Source organism: Lissotriton vulgaris, chromosome 9 (genome assembly GCF_964263255.1).
Source record: "Lissotriton vulgaris chromosome 9, aLisVul1.2, whole genome shotgun sequence".
Classification (NCBI taxonomy): domain Eukaryota; kingdom Metazoa; phylum Chordata; class Amphibia; order Caudata; family Salamandridae; genus Lissotriton; species Lissotriton vulgaris.
Genome location: NC_141697.1, coordinates 135,834,334 through 135,856,740, shown reverse-complemented (window position 1 = coordinate 135,856,740; position 22,407 = coordinate 135,834,334). Strand labels below are relative to the sequence as shown.

The 22,407-nt window shown below is 43.9% G+C and overlaps 1 protein-coding gene across 1 annotated transcript in view; it reads right to left on the bottom strand.

The window, feature by feature from the left end:
- LOC147689725 (carbohydrate sulfotransferase 9-like) overlaps positions 1–22,407 on the bottom strand; it is a 162,500-nt gene that overhangs the window by 27,862 nt on the left and 112,231 nt on the right. The window contains exon 2 of the mRNA XM_086936584.1: positions 11,071–11,233. Within this exon, the coding sequence (XP_086792710.1) occupies positions 11,071–11,179 (109 nt within the window). The 5' untranslated portion in view covers positions 11,180–11,233. The remainder of the gene's footprint in view (positions 1–11,070; positions 11,234–22,407) is intronic.

Here is a 22,407-nt window from a genome sequence, read left to right as displayed (position 1 = left end):
AGCTGTATGCCACCACAAGCATGAGTATGTGCTACGAAAAAGAGCTGTATGACGGCTAAAGGTCTCCTATGCATCACATGCGTGCTGCGTAGGCGAGACCTAAAACGTGAGTGACATACACATTTCAAGAAGTGATCCATGTTAGATGGGGTGAACAGTCGCAATATCAAATTTTTTATATCGAAATGGCAAAATATTGAGTTTTAAATATCGAGTGGACATAATATCGAGTTACAAAAATATAATGGTGCAGAATATTGAAATTCAGATAAGAAATATCGATTTTTATAATATCGAAGTTAGTAATATCGACAGTCATAATATATTTGTTAAAAATATCGATTTTTTAGAGTATTTTAATATGTGTTAAAAGTATGTATTATTTTTGTAATGTATGTTTACATTTTTTTTAAGTAATACATTTTATGTTATTTAATTTTTGCGTAATTTAATTCCGTAGCGGGTTGTGAGTTTATTGGGGAATAGGGTGGGAAGTAATTTAATTATAGTAAATTAAATATTAATTTTTAGGAATTATTAATTATTTTTTATTTAATTTTGCGTTTTAGTTCTGTAGCTGGTTGTGGGTTTATAGGGGAATAGGGTGGGAAGCAATTTAATTGTAATTAAGTAAATATTAATTTGTATTTATTGGTATTGTATAATTAATTTATTGTTAATTAATTATTAATTGGTAATTCGTTTTTATTAATTGGTAATTAATGTGTAATAATTGATTAATTGATAATTATATTAATTGTATTAATTTATTATTCTGAGAGGGTTGTGGGTTTATAGGGGAATAGGATAGGAAGTAATTTAATTGTAATTAAGTAATTATTTATTTTTATTTATTGGTATTGATAATGTATTGTTAATTATTAATTGGTAATTAATTGTTAATAATTGGTAATTCATTTTTATTGATTGATTAATTGATCATTATAATAATTGCATTAATTTATTATTTGGAGCTGGTTATAGGTTTAAAGGGGAATAGGGTGGGAAGTAATTTAATTGTAATTAAGTAATTATTGAAATTATTTTTGTGCATTGATAATTAATTTACTGTTAACTAATTATTCATTGGTAAAAGAGGTATTACTTATTCATTTTTGGTATTGAAAATCAATTTGTTGTTAATTAATTATTAACAGGTAATTACTTTTTTATCATTAATATTTATTGGTATTTATTATTAATTAATTATTAAATAATTTGTCATTGGTAATTTATGTTTATTACTTTTTTATTGGTATTGATAATTAATATATATATATATATATATTTAATTATAAAATCATTACTTTCCCTACTGTTGCACTCACTGGAGTGGGAATAGTAAATTATTCCTACCCGCTATCCAACACTTTCCCTAATGTTGCACTCACTGGATTGGGAATAGTAATGTTTACCTGTATGCTATCCAACACTTTCCCTTCTGTTGCACTCACTGGAGTGGGAATAGTAATTTTTACACCTACGCTATCCAACACTTTCCCTACTGTTGCACTCACTGGAGTGGGAAAAAGTAATTTTTACCCCTACGCTATCCAACACTTTACCTACTGTTGCACTCTCTGGAGTGGGAATAGTAATTTTTACCACTACTCTATCCAACAGTTTCTCTACTGTTGCACTCACTGGAGTGGAAATAGTAATTTTTACACCTACGCTATCAACCACTTTCCCTGCTGTTGCACTCTCTGGAGTGGGAATAGTAATTTTCAACACTATGCTATCCAACACTTTCCCTACTGTTGCACTCACTGGAGTGGGAATAGTAATTTTTACCCTCCCACTATCCAACACTTTCCTTACTATTGCACTCACTGGAGTGGGAATAGTACTTTTTACCCCTACGCTATCCAACACTTTCCCTACTGTTGCACTCACTGGAGTGGGAATAATAATTTTTACCCTCCCGCTATCCAACGCTTGCCCTATTGTTGCACTCACTGGAGTGGGAATAGTAAATTTTACCCTCCAGCTATCCAACACTAAAAATATTGAATATTTTGTAATATTATTAAGTTAACATATATATGTAATAACAAATAAAAATGCATGGTTTTTTTAAATTTACATTAATTATACATTAATTTTAAGGTTAAGTATTTTTAAGTATGTTTTACTTAATTATATTCATTATTTAATTATTTTACATTACTTTTAAGACATTTAAAAAATTCAATATTTTAACAAACTATATTATTTTCAACGATATTTTGGATTCGATATTTTTGTACTTACCTGTTTGTAGATAGGAAGTCGATATTCTATCATTATAGATTTTTTCATCTATATTTTGGCAGGTCGATATTTTGCTCCTCAATATTCTGTCAGTGATCCGTTAGATGGAAGTATAACGAACTTTGTAGCAAGCTCCGGCAGTGAGGGAAGCGGCGGCGGGGCAACTCCGTGTCTCTGTGGCTTTCGAGGCACCGTGAGGGCAACGGCAGAAAACCACATCCCCAGGTGTCCCAGCAACTACCGGCGCACCCGTGACGCCACAGCCAGCGCCCGGAGGTGCCATTTAACAGCCGAGCGTTCCGGGGTGTTGACGAACTTTGCAGCAAGCACCGGCCGTGAGGGAAACGGCGGCGGGGCAACTCCGTGGCTCTGTGGCTTTCGAAGCGCCGTGAGGGCAACGGCAGAACACCACATTCCCCAGGTGCCCCAGCAACTACCGGCGCACCAGTGACGCCACAGCCAGCGCCCGGAGGCGCCATTTAACAGCCGAGCGCCGAGCGCTCAGGGGGGTTGACGAACTTTGCAGCAAGCTCTGGCCGTGAGGGAAACGGCGGCGGGGCAACTTCGTGGCTCTGTGGCTTTCGAGGCGCCGTTAGGGTAACGGCAGAAAACCACATACCCCTGGTGCCCCAGCAACTACCGGCGCACCGGTGATGCCACAGCCAGTGCCCAGAGCGCCATTTAACAGCCGAGCGCTCAGGGGGTTTGACGAAGTTTGCAGCAAGCTCCAGCTGTGAGGGAAACGGCAGCAGGACAACTCCGTGGCTCTGTGGCTTTTGAGGCGTCGTGAGGGCAACAGCAGAAAACCACATCCCCCATGTGCCCCAGCAACTACCGCCGCACCGGTGACGCCACAGCCAGCCACAGCCAGCGCCCGGAGGCGCCATTTAACGGCCAAGTGCCTCCCGTCCCAGGACTAAGCCCGGGCAAAGGGCAGGTCGTCTGTGGCCGTCAGGGGCAGGCAAAGGCTGGGCTGGGCCCCCCCTTTTAGCTCCTGAGTGAGGTGAGTGCAAACCAAGTACTATGGGGAAACGTTTAGCTACTACAACCACCTCGGACCCTAAGAGTTCCACTATAATCACCTCCTCCTTTGAAAGTATGCTTGAAAATGCCGTCAACATGGTCACCTCGGAAATTGAAATTACTGAGAGGAGACTCTCTATGGGCCAACTATTATCTAATCCGCACATGGTTGATGAACCAGAGAGAGGTGGTCAAATGGTGCCCCCGTTATCACCTACTGTAATAATTAATAATTCTGCCCATCATGCAAAGCTAACTGCGGGCACTGTGATTGATAAAAATACAGTAGATACCTTAGACCCCCAGCAGGGGTCTCAAGTTAATACCAGTGTTCCCAAACCAGCTTTAATTACAAAAAATGTGGGGGAGAAAAGGAAGAGAGGACCATCAAAAATGACTAATAGTAAGAGGAAACAACCTACCCGCAATAAATCTCTACCTACCCCTCTGAGTATGTGGTCACGAGGAGCGACTGGAACAAGTGGGACATCAGTTAGTCCGACTGTGCAATTAAATGACAGCACTGTAGATTTGACCACAACGGAAGCTGTATTTAATTCTATCTGTACCCAAACTGAGACAACATCTGTAAACGGCGTACAAGGAAGGCCAAATGGAAATTTAATTGACACTATAGTGGACTCTACTTTTCCTCGTTTGAAAAGTCTAATGGATAAACAATTTAATGCTATTTTTAAACGCTTGGATAGATTGGAAAGCTTGGTGAAGAAAGAGGATGCCAAAAAAAATGGGTTACTATTATTGACCAAATTAGGGGTGAACGGCTCTTAAAAGACATGGAAGCAATTAATAAGGGCATTGCGGGGGGAAATGGTACTCGTATACCTTCTGGTACTAATGATGTATGTGAAAAGTGTGATGGTAAAAAGAACAGCCTATCACCCAATCTCACGTCCAGTACCATGGCTAGCATGTTGCTTTTGTTAAATGTGCCCATCGAGAACAGGTCCTCCAGTAATCATCACTCACATTAGCCCCACCGCATTGCCTGTGCCAGCCTCCACGAAATCGATGACGGGCTTAAATTTTAACCCCATTCCCGATATACAGGTTAAAAAATACGCTGAGGCTGTTCTTCATTTACCCCCGGAAGCATGCCCCTATGTCATGATTTTAGCTGGTGTACCTCCATTGAAAGAAGATCAAATCGAGTCCTGGGACCAACTTAAAAATAAGTGTATTGATTGGTCATCAAAGTATAAGGGGACAGGGTGGGAGATTGCTAATGAAATTCTGATGGTGAGACGGGTGGAATGGGTAGGACCTTCAGTTAAGAACATTATGGGCTACTGTATTGTTGTGAACTTTAGGTACCCTTCCCTAGTGAAATGGATACTGAAAAGCCAAACCGACCACATTAGCACTCCAACTCTCATAACTTCGTTACCATTGGGTTTTTTCTACAGACCCCCCAGAGAGCTCGCAACTTAGTCACCCCGACATATTCTACACATAACCGGTTTACCGCTCTGTCTGACCTGGAGAGACAGGACTGACTACCGAATAAATCTTTGACTACTGTAGTAGGGCCAATGGATTTACTAAAGGCCCGTCCGGCTGATACCGAACCTAGGCCCACAGATATCCTTCAAAAAGATTCCCCGGTAGAACCACCATCAATTTGTCCTGTCATTATGGAACCCAGACTTTTAGACCATAACTTAAATATACTTAGCTGGAATATCGCAGGTCTAAAATCTAAATTGAATATAGCGGAGTGGATTAACTTGGTTGGTAATTTTGACATCTTAATGTTCCAAGAGACATGGTGTACCGGTGGTTTGTTTCTTGAGGGATTTGTTTGCCACAATAATATTGTACCCAGCCCTGAATTTGGTCGACCAAGCAGGGGATTATCCACATGGATAAAGATTACAGCAGGAAGTAGTATAAAACCCCTGGAGACAAATGATGGAAATTTTCAAGCTATGATCTATTCACATGGGATTATGCTATGTTTGTTCAATTTTTATAACAATGATTTTACATCACATTAACTTGTTTGAATTTATTGACAACTTGGTAGATGAACAGAGGTATGGCAAATTGGACGTAATCTGTTTAGGGGGGAATTTCAATGCATATTTGTTCAACGGAATTGATAACCCTGTTGCTACACCTGTTCGGGAAATTCCGTGCAAAAGAGGGGAAGAACTGCACAATCATCTATCCACTCGGGATTTAATCAATGTAATGGATAAGGTTGGATGTGTGTCAGACAAAGGCCTATTGCCTACCTATAGAGGACGTGGCTGTTCTTCAACCATTGATTATGTTTTTATATCCTCCTCTCTTGAGAATTGTCTAGTCAAGGCTGAAGTTTTAGGCACTAGTTATAGTGATCACAACCCAATTTTCACAACTATCAGATTTCTTAACAAATTTATAAAATGGAAGGAAATAGGGGCAAAGAACCTGGTAGCATTGACTGACAAACTTAAAGTGATCTGGAAGGGCATAGATAACAAGGCCCTATTTGCACGTATCATAAAATCTTACCCCCTCTTGGTGGAGACATGTTTGTCTAGTAGCTGCTCAGGCACAGAGATTGTCCAGGCCATTACTGGGTTATGCGCTGGCATTAAATACGAAATCGCTAAACCTGTCACGAACCTGAGTAAGAACCCTAGATGGTTAAATGGCACTTGTTCCTGGGCCAATAGAGACCTTCGTGAAGCATTAGCTGGGGAATCCAGTGACATGACTTTGGTTAGAGCATATAGAGAGCGCTATAAGAATGCAACTAAATTACGTTCAGAGGAGATACTGAAGTAACGGTGGGACTCTCTCGCCTGCGCTGCCGCACTTAAAGATGTAACCTGGTTTTGGAGTGAAGTAAAAGCTATGAGGTCAATGGGAATAAATATCACTCCTATAAGCTGCAATATAGCTAGTGAGTCATGCGAGGAGCATTTTTCAAGAATATACACAGCTCCCATAACGTCTGTTGATAGTTATCTCCCAGTTACAAATGTTGCTATATCAATAACTGAAGTTGAAGATGCCATACATCAAAGTGCAGGGAATAAAACCCCGGGTCCTGATGGACTGTCAATCGATCTTATTAAATCTGAACCCGACTTTTGGTCCCCTCTTGTATGTAATTTTTTTAATAATTTGACCAATACTACAATCCCAACAACTTGGTCAACTAGTATTATTGTGCCCATTTTTAAGAAGGGCGACAGATCCAACCCTAGCTGTTATCGCCCAATATCTCTGATAGATAATACCCTGAAGATTTTGGGCAGGGTTGTTTTTAATAAGATTAGGAACTGGGCAGAGGATAATCAAATTTTAAATTGCTGTCAGTTGGGTTTTAGGAGTAATGTTGGAACTGTGGAACAGTGTCTGAACTTAAATCTTATATTGGGTAAATACACCATTGCTAAAAAAGTTCCACTATATTTGGGTTTTATGGATTTAACTTCAGCCTTTGATTTTGTTAATCGATCACGTTTATGGGAGATTCTTTTAAATTATGGTTTGGATGACGCACTTGTTCACTTCTTGGCGTTTTTGCACAGAGATCTGAAAGCACGGGTGCGGATAAGCAATGAAGGAGAGGTCTCCGGGGACATTTTAATCGGTAGAGGGGTTAGACAAGGTTGTGTCTTGGCCCCTCTACTTTTTATTCTTTATATAAACGAACTAAATAACTTTCTGTCCAAACTGACATATGATGTACCTAAAATTAATGGTAAATTGTTCCCCGTACTTTTATATGCAAACAATTCGGTCCTTATGGGCCGCACACCAAAAGCACTTCGCACTTTAATTACGGGTTTTGTATCATTCATGGCAGATTTGGACCTTTGTACTAATTTAAAAAAATCATATATTATGTCCTGTGGGCCTAAAAAGCACTGCATTAATCATATAACGCCGGGAAACGATTCCCTTAAAAAGCACTAGCACTTTCCCTTATCTGGGTTTAGTTTTGCCAGATTCAGGATCATGGCTAACACATGTATCCCATGGCAGAAATAAACTTGGTAATGCGGTTAATTCTATCATTAGCCTGCGATAGCCTAATCAGGTAGAGGTGGTGATACCCCTATTACAAAATTATAAATCCCAATGTGTACCAACGACAACTTATGGCGCCGAAGTGTGGGGGTATGCAAATTGTAGCATGATCCAAACTGCGGAAAATAGATTTTGTAGAAAGGTACTAGTGGCACAAATCTCATCGTCAAATTATATATGCTATAAAGAATTGAATTTACATTATGTGAAGGATTTTTTCAAATCCCGGCCAGCATTATTCTGGCTAAAGATATGGCAAAACCCAGCTGCAATTTTAACACAAGAGATAATCGCAGATTGACTTAAGTGTGATAGGAGTAGCAGCATACCTTGGCTTGGCGCAGTTAAAAATAGCCTAGCCAGTGTGAAGCTGGAGCACACCTTCCTCCACCCTGTAGCCACAGACGGTATAAATCTAAAAACAGGGGCATTGTATGATTTATACCGTAAGGAAAGAGGAAATATTGAGCTCTGTAAATCATCAATTATTAGATATATCCCTATTCTGGTGTTATCAGGCATTGAATATCATATGCCACAGGAATATCTCAGGAAAAACATTGAAAGATGGAATAGGAGTTTACTTTTTCGTCTCAGGGATGGCAGCATAAAATACTCACTTTGTTTTCTGATTGGTTTTTATAATAATTTGGAGAAGTTGTACTGTCCATGTGGCATTGGTAGCAAACAAACTGCTACATTTTTTTTTCTTTTGTAAATTTGATGTCAGATACACCAAACAGTATTTAATTCCCTACTTTAAGATACATGCCATTATCGATTTTAATTTGGCATACCGTGAAATATTACGGTTAGGAAGTGGCGATATGATTTTCCGAGTAAGCTCATTCTTGCAATCTGTGGTACGCTCACGAGCCTCTATGAATACACCTTAAACAGGTAATATATTTGCAATCGCTTTTGAATCAGTCTTTTATACTGCACGCTGTAGCACTTTATCTACAGAATGTTGCTATTTTTGCACATGTAATGCCTGTCTAAAAGGATTCAATTAACATGTAACTGCCTATTTTGCACTTAGTCCAAAGTTTACAACCTACGATTTTGCACAATGGTACTCCTAGTCTTGCTGCTTGTCAAATGTATATACAGCACTTTATTTGCACTTTATTGCTATCCTTTGAACCTTGGCTGTATGTTATTAATGATGTTAGATCTGACTTACCAAAACCTATTTTTATTACTTTTAATGTATTTTGTTCCTGATATTTGTACATTTATGTGCTATTGGTGGTGATGATTTGTACTTTTATGGATATTTTATATCCGAATAAAGATCATTTGACTTGACTTGACTTGGAAGTATAACATGCGGTAGCACTGGTAACAATAGGGTTGACATACAGATTCCAAGAAGTGAGCCATCTTTAAATGAGGTACGACATGCAGTTGCACTGAAAATAAAGGGGAAGACAAACATATTCCAGACGTGAGCTATTTTGGAATGAGGTATAACATTCAATGGTGCTGAAAATATGAGGGTGACATGCATATTCAAAGAAGTGAGACATCTGCGAATGAAGTACAACATGCAGTAGCACTGAAAATAAAGGGGTGACATGCATGTTGAAGGAAGTAAGCCATCTCGGAACGAGATTAACATACAGTAGCTCTAACAATAAAGGGACAGTCCACTCATGAGGTATGAGGCATAACAGGCAGTGGCACTGAAAATAAAGGGGTTCATATGCACAGTCCACGTATGAGATATGAGTTATAACATGCAGGGGTACTGAACATAAAGGAGTGACCCACACATTCCAAGAAGTGAGCCATCACAGAATGAGGAAGAACACGCAGTTGCACTGAAAATAAGGGGGTTATATGCACTTTACAATTCTAAGATTGGATATACATAGATGTGACTCCAACTAGGGTGTTAACCAAGTGACCAGTTATCAGAACACTTCACCAGTTACTACAGGCGTCTGCGCCCGACTGGCACTGCACCTCCCTGCATAGTTTCAGCCATGTCTGGAAGCGCACTTCCGTAGTCCTTATGATTATAAATGCTTCCCCTCACAGCTCGACAATTGTACATACTTTTGCACATAGTTCTATCCTATCCGCTGTGTAAAACGATGTTATTATTTACACATAGTGTAATTTATTTTGCGCCTAACCTACTCTTATTGTAAATTGCTCTGACGACTTTGAGGTATACTTATGTATTATATTGTTTTCATCCACATTCCCAATATAGCGCTTTGACACGCTTTTAGAATCTGGTCCATGGCCCGTGCTGTATAAAGTCCTCATGCTAGTCAGCAAACGTTCTATGTGAATGCCCCCGAACGAATGTTCCAGATGCTCTGTTTGGTGACTAATTTACAAGACTGGTAAGGAACAGCCCTATGATTTTGGCAGGAAATATCATATACTGTTTCTGATATTTTCTGGGAGTGGTGAACCTTTCTCTCCTCGGATTGGTAGGTTCAACCTACTTGCCTGGCTACTGGCAGATTTGTGCAATTGGCCAAGCTGATGGTAAGGATGAAATAGCAATGTGAAGGTCTAGAGCACCGCAACTACATCGCTAGTACTGACTAAAGCCCTGATTATGAGTGTATCGGTGTTTTCCGGTTTCCCTGTTTTCCGGTGTTTTCCAACCACTTTGCAGACTCCTGTTTGCATAGGGCTTGGAGTTTCGAGTTGGGTGTTATTTACCACACTGATCACTGGGCATGTTAAATCCCTCACTATTTGATAAAAATCGACAGGTCAAAACTGTAGAAATTTAACAAGGGAAAAGCATACATTATTTACCATACTATGTAGACTTTGGTGCATTAAGCACCAAAATACCCATGTTATTACCCAACAAATCCTAATAGACTCTATTCATGGCACTCGATAAATATTGTACAGTGGAGTATCATAATTTATGAGGTGCAATAAATATCACCTTGAATCAATGAACTCAGAATCAGACTGACTCCTAAGAACACCAATAAAGAACAAACTACCGTAAATAACACATTTTGGGGAATATTATCAAGACAGGTGATAAAATTATCGCCATTTTAGCGGCAGAAAACTGCTGCTAAAACGACAATAATGAGCTTGATAATATGCTCCATGGAATTCCAATTAAAGCCCATGTTAGATGTCCTTCACATCTAACATGGGCTTCAGTTAGAATTCCATAGAGTATATTATCAAGCCCATTATCGCCGTTTTAGCTGCAGTTTTCTGCCGCTAAAACGGAGACAATTGTATCGCCTGTCTTGATAATATGCCCCTTTGTTTATTTTTCGATTACAAAATATATAAAATCGCTACATAGTATATTTGTATTTAAATATCCTAATAAAACAGTCGAAATTATTAATCAGACAACCGAGTAAAACTTTATATACAGTAATGAAAACACAAGCATATTTGACCTTCATATTGAAAGGTTGATTTTCAAAGTCTGAGTAAATGAGATGGGACCCGATTCACAGACATAACTTAAGACAAAATCCTAAACTTACTACTTTTGGTATTCACAGAAGTTAGGATTTTGTCTTAAGACAGACTGAAGACAGACTTAGTTAGTATTCTGTTTTAAGTCTGTCTTAAGTCTGTCTCAAGACAAAATCCTAACTCCTGTGAATACCAAAAGTAGTAAGTTTAGGATTTTGTCTTAAGTTAGTTCTGTGAATCAGCCCCATGATGTGTAAAAGAACATCCTATGTTTAAGGTGCTCTACAGGGCAGTGGCATAATCAGATTTACTCACCAGAGGCCCTTGGACGGGTGTGCCACTGTTTCAGAGGAATGTAGTACACAAGGAAGGAACACAGGAGAACAGGAAAGAAAATGAGCAGCTTCCGGAGGAGTCTTCCCATCGCGATATTCACAACGTGGACGATTTTTCTGGACCAATCACGAGGTTCTGCAAACTGAAAAACACAGCCTTGTCAAGCTGAAGATTTCATTATTCCACAACAATGTTTGTCTTTTGTAAATGTCTACAGTTTGTAGATAATCGATAAGAGATTTCATTGTGCTTCGGAGTCTGCAGTGGGTGTGCCAAGGACATATGTTATTGGAAGCCCACCTGTTCACCTGAGGCAGAGCCGGAAGCAAAGGTACAGAGCAAGCAGGCGACAGTGATGCCCCTGACTACACCCATGCTCATGCAAGGTATGGGAAGCTGGTTCACATCAGGCCAGTGCCTTCGACTCATACACGCACATCTGGAGCCACAAGCTGCTGTTGGCACAGAAGGCTTGTGTCCACTAGACCAGGACCGTGCTACTATTGGGATAGAGAGCTCGAGGCCACTAGACCCGGACTGTGCTACTGTCGAGACAGAAGGCTTGTGTCCACTAGACCCGGACTGTGCTATTATCGAGATAGAGAGCTCGAGGCCACTTGACCCGGACTGTGCTACTGTCCATACAGACTGCTTGAGTCCTCTAGACCCTGACTGTGCTACTGTCGGGACAGAAGGCTTGTGTCCACTAGACCCGGACTGTGCTACTATCGAGATAGAGAGCTCGAGGCCACTTGACCCGGACTGTGCTACTGTCCATACAGACTGCTTGAGTCCTCTAGACCCTGACTCTGCTACTGTCGGGACAGAAGGCTTGTGTCCACTAGACCCAGACTGTGCTACTATCGAGCTAGGGAGCTTGAGGCCACTAGACCCGGACTGTGCTACTGTCAGGACAGAAGGCTTGTGTCCACTAGACCCTGACTGTGCTACTGTCGGGACAGAAGGCTTGTGTCCACTAGAACCAAACCGTGCTACTATCGGGATAGAGAGCTCGAGGCCACTAGACCCGGACTGTGCTACTATCGAGATAGAGGGCTTGAGGCCACTAGACCCAGACTGTGCTAATGTCAGGACAGAAGGCTTGTGTCCACTAGACCCTGACTGTGCTACTGTCGGGACAGAAGGCTTGTGTCCACTAGAACCAGACCATGCTACTATCGGGATAGAGAGCTCGAGCTACTAGACCCGGACTGTGCTACTGTCGGGACAGAAGGCTTGTGTCCACTAGACCCAGACTGTGCTACTGTCAGGACAGAAGGCTTGTGTCCACTAGACCCTGACTGTGCTACTGTCGGGACAGAAGGCTTGTGTCCACTAGAACCAGACCGTGCTACTATCGGGATAGAGAGCTCGAGGCCACTAGACCCTGACTTTGCTACTATCGGGATAGAGAGCTCGAGGCCACTAGACCCTGACTTTGCTACTATCGGGATAGAGAGCTCGAGGCCACTAGACCCGGACTGTGCTACTATCGGGATAGAGAGCTCGAGGCCACTAGACCCGGACTGTGCTACTGTCAGGACAGAAGGCTTGTGTCCACTAGACCCTGACTGTGCTACTGTCGGGACAGAAGGCTTGTGTCCACTAGAACCAGACTGTGCTACTATCGAGATAGAGAGCTCGAGGCCACTAGACCCAGACTGTGCTACTGTCAGGACAGAAGGCTTGTGTCCACTAGACCTGGACTGTGCTACTATCGGAATAGACAGCTTGAGGCCACTAGACACCGACTGTGCTACTATTGGGACAGAAGGTTTGAGCCCACTAGTCCCTGGCTGTGCCACTGTAGGAATAGCCAGCTCGAGGCCACTTACTAGGACTGTGCTACTGTAGGAATAGACAGCTTGAGCCAACTAGACCCTGACTGTGCTACTGTCAGCATAGACGGCTTGAGCCCACTAGGCACTGACTGTGGCACTAGACTCAATGGCCATTCATAAGAAAGAATGTAAATATTAGGACCAGCACCCAGGTTCAGCATATCTACCACAGTCTCATTCATGCAAAACTCAAAGGAATGAACATATGCAGTCAACAAGGCAGATGACTCAGAAAATAATTTTTTTCAACTTCGATTCCAAAATTTCCCGGATATTGGCCTCCCTCCCAATTACCAGTCCACCCAACCACACGGACATAGAGGCTCCCACTAACCCTATGGGTAACAGCCTACACCCTCGGCTGTCTACATTTAGAGCAGTATCCCTGAACGAAGTAGTCTCTACACTGGCCAAGATGAAAAGCGGCTCCCCCCTCGACCCGGCCCCGGTAAGATTCTTAAAAACAGTGTCCCCTAGCATAGCTCCCTCTATCATGGAACTTATCAACATCTCCCTTTCACAAGGCTCTGTTCCTCCGAACTGGAAGAGTGCTGTTGTCAAGGCTCTTCTCAAAAAACCTCAACTGGACCCTGATGACATGGCCAACTACAGACCGATCTCGCTTCTTCCATGCATTAGCAAGATGGCCGAGAAATTAGTCAATGTGCAACTATCCCAGTACCTCGAAGCTAACAAACTCCTGCGTCAGTTCCAAACAGGATTCCGTCCCGGCCATGGCACGGACACCGCACTCCTCGCTGTCATCGAGGAGGCAAGGTGCATTCTGGATTCAGGAGGATCAGTGGCAGTGATCCTCCTGGACCTCAGTGCAGCCTTTGATACGGTGGACCACCGTGTCCTTCTCCATCGTCTGGCCAGGGCAGGAATCGCGGGTGCTGCGCTCGCTTGGATTGACTCTTTTCTATCCGGCCGCTCATTCCAGGTGTGGGACGGCAACTCATGCTCTGCCCCACTACCACTCTCTAGTGGAGTCCCCCAGGGGTCTTCGCTTAGTCCCACCCTGTTTAATGTTTACATGGCCCCCCTTGAGGATGTCGTTACCCCTTATGGGATAAAAATAGTGAACTATGCGGACGACTCGCAACTTGTCGTCTCACTATCCCACCTTGACAACCACCCAGACAACCTGTTGAATTGCCTCCAGGACATTTACACCTGGATGAGCGAGTCCTCCCTGAAGCTCAATGGAGCAAAAACCGAAATCATGCTCATGGGCAAGAAATGGACTTCCATTCCCCCGTCGGTCTGGCCGGACGTTTTCGGTGAGGTGCCAACCCCGAAAAAAGAAATTAAGACACTGGGAGTATGGCTTGAACCTGACCTGACCATGAAGACCCAGGCAGCCAAAACAGCAGGAATCTGTTTTGGACTCATGCGATCCATCCGCAAGATCCTTCCACTCCTTCCTCCCCTATCCAGAAAACTACTGGTTCAGGGTCTTATTCTTGCCCGGCTAGATTACAGCAACGCCGTCTACCTCGGCGCCCCCGTTTTCACCTTGGCGATACTCCAACGTACTCAAAATGCGGCGGCGCGGCTCTGTATGAATCTCCCCCCCAGAGCTTCGGCCAGGCCTGCCCTCAAGGCCCTACACTGGCTTCCTGTGCGCCAGAGAGTAGAATTCAAGGCCCTGTGCACTGCCCACAATCTCATCAACGGTGTAGGCCCAGCCATCCTGAAAGACATGGTCACCCCCTACAAAGCTCCCAGACCCCTGCGCTCGGACAACGAACACCTGGCCATTGTCCCCAAATTCAGGAAGGTACGCACCGGTGGGCGACGCTTTGCGGTCAAAGCTTCCTCAGGATGGAACTTACTTCCCCGCAGCCTGCGTCTGGAATCCTGTCACACCCTCTTTCGTAAAAAATTGAAAACCCTCCTTTTCCCCAAATAGTATCCCTCCCCTCTGGTCTCCACTGATTTTATAGCGCGGGGATGCCTCCGGGTCACCAGGCGCTCAATAAATCGCAATAAAAAAAGATGTCAACCATTCATTATTCATTAATAAACAATTCTTTGTTATTTCTGTTGCTTATTTATTTGTTTAAATAATACTTATGCCCCTGTATCGTACTGTACTATTTATGATGTAATTTGTTCTTTATGAAGGAGTTTTGTAAAGTGCTGGGCTTTTCTTTTCGGTTACTTAAAGAGCTAGAAGAGAAGGAAATACAACTTGCTATTTCAAAAGGGAAGTCATAGTTCAGTAGTTTGGAGTAAGTAATCATGCCTGATATTCTTCAATCACATTCCCTCTAAAGGGAAGGGATCAGTTGAAGTCTCCTGAACCTCTTGTAATTTTGTTCAGATGCAAGATTAGGGTTAAAGGTATTGCAGTCTCAACCAATAACCCAATAATCTGCACCTTTGTTCCATTGACTTGAAACATATTTGACGGTGCCATTAGGTTGTATAAAACCAATATTCATTCCACCGAGCATTATTAAGGGGATATTAATTTACCTTAAAGGATATAATGCATCAGACAAGACAAAATTGACAGAACCAGATATGGAGGGAAGTTTAGAAGTTTGTCCCACTTCAAAGGCTGGCACCAGGGATTCTATTCTATTCTATTTGGTTGTTCTTGTAAAGCGCATGGCTACCCAAAGGCCTCCCAGCACTAGAACAGTCATCATAGATTACCATATCGCCACGGAAGAGCAATTAGTTACTATACAGCCAGGTTTCAGGGCCTTACGAAAGGAAAGTTTGTGGGTTAAATGACATAGTTCAAATGGAAGGGTATTCAATAGTTTGGGGGCCAAATATGATATTGAATGGCCTTCCCAGCGAGACCTACAAATCTTGGGAAAATTTAGCAGATGTACTGAAGAGGATATAAGAAACCTCCCAGAAATATACCGGGTGGTTAAAGGTATTAGGAATATAGGGCCTATCCTATGATCTATGCAAAATACATAACGCCTTGAATTGCACATGCTGCTCCACCTGGGAGCCAGTTTAGATCTTTCAGGGCCTTTTTGGTAGACTGGTGCCTTGGGAGGTTCATAAGAAGCCACAGAGCTGCATTTTGGTCGACCTACAGCCTTATGATCACATGTTGAGGTAAGCCAATGTTTAAGGCATTAACATAATCCAGCTGTGACATTATGGGAGTCTGGACAGTTAATCTTCTAGCTAAAAAAGGGAGAGAATTTAACATGGTACCAGACTGAGGCGGCTTGAACTGGGTTCAGAGGAAATTGATATCACCAGCTGAGTGTCATCAGCGTAAAAGACCAATGACAACCCAAAGGAGTACACAATTTCAGCCAGGGGCTACATATAAAGAATAAAAAGAGTTGAACTCAGGGAAGACCTCTGAGGCACCCCACAGCTTAAAGGAAAACAAGATTGATCTAACACCTGGAACGTTCAATTCTCCAAGAAGGAGGAAAGCCATTTCAGTGCTCAGCCTTTGATATCCATATTTGATATCTGCTGGATAAGTGTGACATTATCTATGGTATTGATGACTGCACTAAAATCTAAAAGGATAATGGACACCACGCTACCTTGATACAACAATCATCTTAGTTCCTCAACCACTGGTATACATATTGGACCCTCAGATCAACTCTCCAGTTGACTCCTGGAGCTGCAGTGGACTGCCTTGTTCCTCAGAGGATGGCCTTGCTGTTTGAGGCTTGCTTTGCTGATTGATCCCTGCACTTCCAGAGTGACTAAAAGAGCTAGTTGGCTGGACTCCTGTTCTGAGCTACAGGGACTCAAAAAACTCCAACAACATTGTACCTGCACCTGGACCCTACTGAAAGTGAGAACAGGAAGGGGTGAGAGCACACTGCTTCACCTCCCAGGACAGTTCGCCTATTGGCATTATGGTAAATGCAGTTCTTAATACATGCTTACTTGAGATTTTACTGGAGTTTTCCACCAAAATTGGTGCAGGTTAGTGCCGTACATCTCAAGACATGTCTTTCTGGATTTCATCCGTCATCAGTACCTATCACAGGTGCACAGGTGCATCTCCACAAGCTCACACCACTAACATGCACCAACCTTGTAGAATACTCAAGCGAAATTTGAAGTAAGCATGTACCATGAACTGCATTGACTAGAATGCTAAGGTGCAAACTGTGCTTAGAGGTGAAGCAGTATGCTCCCACCCCTTCCTGTTAGAAAAGGCTCCCTTGAACCATTGAGCTGAAGATCTTGTGGAGATGCACCTGTGCGCCTGTGAGAGGTACTGAGACCTGAAAAGATTGTGGCAGCCTGCTCAGCAACCCCAAATTAAATTTGTTTTTATCTGTACTGATGCCAGATGATATCCAGAAATACGTGTCTACAAATTTACAGCACTAACCTGCACCAACTTTGGTGGAATGCTCCAGAAAATTTGATGTAAGCTAGTACCATAAACTGCATTGACCAGAATACTAAGGGGCAAACTGTGCTGGGAGGTGAAGCAGTGTGCTCACACCCCTTCCTGTTTGAAAAGGCTCCCTTGAGCCATTGAGCTGACGAGCTAGTGGAGATGCACCTGTGTGCTTGTGAGAGGTACTGAGGCCCGAAAAGATTGTGGCAGCCTGCTCAGCAACCCCAAATTAAATTTGTTTTTATCTGTACTGATGATATCCAGAAACACATGTTTACAGATTTACAGCAGTAACCTGGACTAACTTTGGTGGAATACTCCAGTGAAATTTGATGTAAGCATGTACCATGAACTGCATTGACCAGAAAGCTAAGTGGCGAACTGTGCTAGGAGGTGAAGCAGTGTGCTCCCACCCCTTCCTGTTTGAAAAGGCTCCCTTGAGCCATTGAGCTGACGAGCTTGTAGAGATGCACCTGTGTGCCTGTGAGAGGTACTGAGACCTGAAAAGATTGTGGCAGCCTGCTCAGCAACCCCAAATTAAATTTGTTGATATCTGTACTGATGACGGATGATATCTTGAAACACATGTCTACAGATTTACAGTACTAACATGCACCAACTTTCGTGGAATACTCTAGTGAAATTTGATGTAAGCATGTACCATGAACTGCATTGACCACAATGCTAAGGGGCAAACTGTGCTGGGAGGTGAAGCAGTGTGCTCACACTCCTTCCTGTTTGAAAAGGCTCCCTTGAGCCATTGAGCTGACGAGCTTGTGGAGATGCACCTGTGCGCCTGTGAGAGGTACTGAGACCTGAAAAGATTGTGGCAACCTGCTCAGCAACCCCAAATTAAATTAGTTTTCATCTGTACTGATGACAGATGATATCCAGAAACACGTGTCTACAGATTTCAGCACTAACCTGCAACAACTTTGGTGGAATACTCCAGTGAAATCTGAAGTAAGCATGTACCATGAACTGCATTGACCAGAATGCTAAAGGGCGAACTGTGCTGGGAGGTGGAGCAGTGTGTTCCCACCCCTTCCTACTGAATGTGAGCCCTGCCATCTAAGCGGTGCCCATCCAGTCCTGGACCCTTGTAAATGGTGCTAATGGTGCCAAAATCTACAACTTGAAACTTTGGGAAACTTTTCCATTGCAAAGTGGTCTGAGAAGTGACAGGAGACTGGGACCCACCTACTTGCCGGTAAGCCTGTCTTCATGGTAGCTCCCACTACGTTTTGCTCAGCAGTAGCAAATCTTGTTCAGCGACTCCTTTCACGAAGGGTATCTGACCTTGTGTAGCAGTTGTCAGTTGCAGCGTACAGGTTAGTTCAGCTGGATATGCTCACCTTACAAAAAACATGACTAAGTTCAAATGCAGAAATCTTCACTGCGATCTCCTCCATCGGCTCCCTGACCATGACGACGTTTTCTCCTCAGACCCCGCTTTCTGCTTTGCCTCACTTTCTTACACTTTTAAGACTTTTTTCTTCAAAAATCTTCAAAGTCTGATGATAAGCTGAGATCGAGCTCAATCCACTTCTGGTATCCAAAGCACGCTACATTACTGTTGGCCATATCTTTTCAGCTGTTTGTGTCTTCCGGGACTAGATGTCTGCAGGAGGTGCTTTGATCTTTTAAGTGCTAGTTTTTACAAAAAATGTAAAAACTCATAACTCTGGTTCTACTGTTTGGATTTTTGTAGTTTTGTCATCAAAGTATTCATTACATTTTCCTCTACCTTGTATTGTGTTTTCACTTCATTACTGTTTATGTGCTGCATAAATACTGTACAGATTGCCTCTAAATGAAGCCTGACTGCTTTTGCGCCAAGCTACCAGAGGATTAAGCACAGGTTATTTGAGTGACATTTGTGGTTCACACTAGCAAGGACTGTTGTTGTTGTTCCAGAAGGGTTTTGACACCCTCCCTCAATCAATAAATTGATTTCCTTTATTGGTACTCAGTGGTGGGATCCAGTATGTGTATTTGTGCAATGTCACTTTGTGCTTTTGTGTACCACTCAAATCCCAGAAATATTCTGGCATCAAATTCAGCTTTTTTGAATTCCCCTTAGATCTTGATTTGGCTATTTTTTCTTTTTCTAAATTTAAGTAACCTCACCGACATTTTGCTCACAATGGAGGTGAACAATGTGAATAACCTCAGCCAAGCAGAGCAGCAAAAGCTTTGAAAGGAGAGGGGGCTGAATGTGAGGAAGAGGGCACAAAGGTGGATGTCCAGGAAGCCCTCAGAGCCTTTGAGGAAGTCAAAAGGATGCAGTCCACCTCAGCATCGGTGGCCGGCACAGGTAAGCACGGTGGGATGGGGTAGGGGCGGAATTGGATGGGGGAAGTAGACAGCCAATTGAATAGGTATATTTAACTAAATAAATAACACCTATTCCGTTGTCTGTTGGCTTCCCCCTGCTGCTCCCTGCCCTGCCCCACCATGCTTACCTGTGCCGGCCACGGCTGCACCTCAGAGGAGCAGGAAGAGGATGTTTCTGAGTAGGAGGAGTTGGACTTGGAGGAAGAGGAGAAGGATGGCCTGGCCACAGACCCTGAGCTGCAGTAACCTGAGGAGGATAAGGAGAGGAGCGACCTGGTCACTGGAATGGACACCCTGTCAGAGCAGGGAGCAGTATGTCCTCCAGCAACCTTTTTTCCTGAGGAACGGGCAGATAGGAAGGCTGAGACAGGGAGTTCAGGCTGCAGCTGGCCAAACTCAGGATAGAAAATACAGCAGACAAAAGGGCCTTACAGGAGGAAAAGTTGGCCCTAGAAGAGAGAAAAATATCTAATGAAATGAGTCTGAAGGAGCTGAACTTTAAAGCTAAGCAAACAACAGAATCCAGTAGCAATTGTGACAGCAATCTGGTGCGGGTCTGCATACCCCAAGTACCTGGTGCCCAGCTATGTGGTGCAGGATGATGCAGACAAATGGTTTTTGCCTCTGAGCTAGCCCTGAGGATGCATAGGGTCCCAGGGGAGGATTAGGGGGCAAGCCTGTGAAAACACATGCACACATTGGGGAGAAACACTCTTCTTACATTAGAGGTTGGGGTTCAGATGAAGTATGCTCCCATGAAGACCATTTTCTCACCAGGTTTGGGCTGACTCTTGAGAATAACCACATCAGGTTCAGGGACAGCGAGAAGTCAACAAACCAGTCTTGGGTGGATTTCTTAGACTTCTCCAGCAGGGCACTGAGTGATTGGGTGACGGCAGTAAACTGAGTAATTCTAATGGGCTGTGTAATCTAATTTTGAGAAAGCACATGCTTAGTGCTTCATTTACAGAGTTGTGCGGACACCTGATAGATAGCAATCTAAATGACCCGAGGGAACTTGCAAAGGAGGCAGACATCTGGGTCAACACCTGAGCATCCAAGGAGGCATTTGCGTGGAATTGCCAAAAGGCTGGTCAGGGACCCCAACAGAAGAAAGAGGGAAGATGCAAAAATACAAGTAATGAGTAAGGAGCCTCCCAAAATAGTTCACAGATGAAGGAAACCCAGCCCCAACCTGACCAGAAAAAGGTTTACTGACAAATAGACAGGAATGTTTATCCCCAAGTGTTATGAATATAACAGGAATGGGCACATGGAGGGAGATGCCAGTGTCCCAAGAAGGCACAGACCCCCCTAGTGGGCAGACCTAAGGGTTGGGCAGTGTAGAGCATGGGGGAGTTTGCCTCAGTTAGCATGGGGATCAGTGGTGTAATAAAAGTTGAGGGGGGCCCCCTGCAAAGTACACAGAGGGGGCCCCCTCCCCGGGCCACCACCTACCACTTTTGCAGAGGAGGCCCCCTGGAGCTTGATGGGTAACCCTGCACCAAGTGGGCTGTGGGGGCTTATCTTACGCCACTGTGAAGATGCCAGAAATGCCTCTTATTTCAGTTATGGAGCTATCTCATTAAAAAAACAACAGACCTACAACTTCGGGCCATAAGACATCTACTTTAACACCAGGTAAAAAACAGAACAAATTCATTTTGCACTGACATAGCAACAATAATTTGCCCATAGTAATCTTATTCTATTTTGGCCACAGCACAAAAATAGAAAAACGTTCACATGTGGCAGGATTTTGTGCCTGGGGAGGTTTGTGGGGCTGGCAGGTTTCTCTGCCTGGGGAGGTCTGTGGGACTGGTAGGTTTCTGTGCCTGGGAGGTCTGTGGGGCTGGCAGGATTCTGTGATTGGGGAAGTCCGTGGGGCTGGCAGGTTTCTCTGCCTGGAGAGGTCTGTGGGGATGTCAGATTCTATGCTTGGGGAGGTCTGTGAGGATGGCAGGTTTCTGTGCTTGGTGAGGTCTGTGGGGCTGGCAGGTTTCTGTGCCCGGGAAGGTCTGTGGGACTGGCAGGTTTCTGTGCCCTGGGTGGTCTGTGGGGCTAATAGGTTTCTGTGCCTGAGGAGGTCAGTAGGACTGGCAAGTTTGGCTGCCTGGGGAGGTCTGTGGGGCTAACAGGTTTCTCTGCCTGGAGAGGTCAGTGGGACTGGCAGGTTTCTCTGCCTGGGGAGGTCTTTCGGACTGGTAGGTTTTTCTGCCTGGGGAGGTCTGTGGGATTGGCAGGATTCTGTGCTTGGGGAGTCCTGTGGGGCTGGCAGGTTTCTCAGCCTGGAGATGTCTGTGGGGATGGAAGATTCTGTGCTTGGATAGGTCTGTGGGGCTGGCAGGTTTCTGTGCTTGGGGAGGTCTGTGGGTCTGGCAGGTTTCTGTGCCTGGGGAGGTCTGTGAGGCTGGCAGAATTCTGTGATTGGGGAGGTCAGTGCGGCTGGAAGGTTTCTCTGCCTGAAGAGGTCTGAGAGGATGGCAGATTCTGTGCCTATGGAGGTCTGTGGGACTGGCATGTTTCTGTGCTTAGGGAGGTCTGTGGGTCTGGCAGGTTTCTATGCCCGGGGAGGTCTGTGGGACTGGCAGGTTTCTGTGCCTGAGGAGGTCTGTGGGGCTAGCACGTTTCTGTGCCTTGCGAGATCTGTGGGACTGGCTGGATCTCTGCCCGAGGAGGTCTGTGGGACTGGCAGGTTTCTGTCTCCTGGGAGGTCTGTGGGGCTGGCAGGTTTCTCTGCCTGGAGTGGTGTGTGGGAGTGGCAGGGTTCTCTGCCTG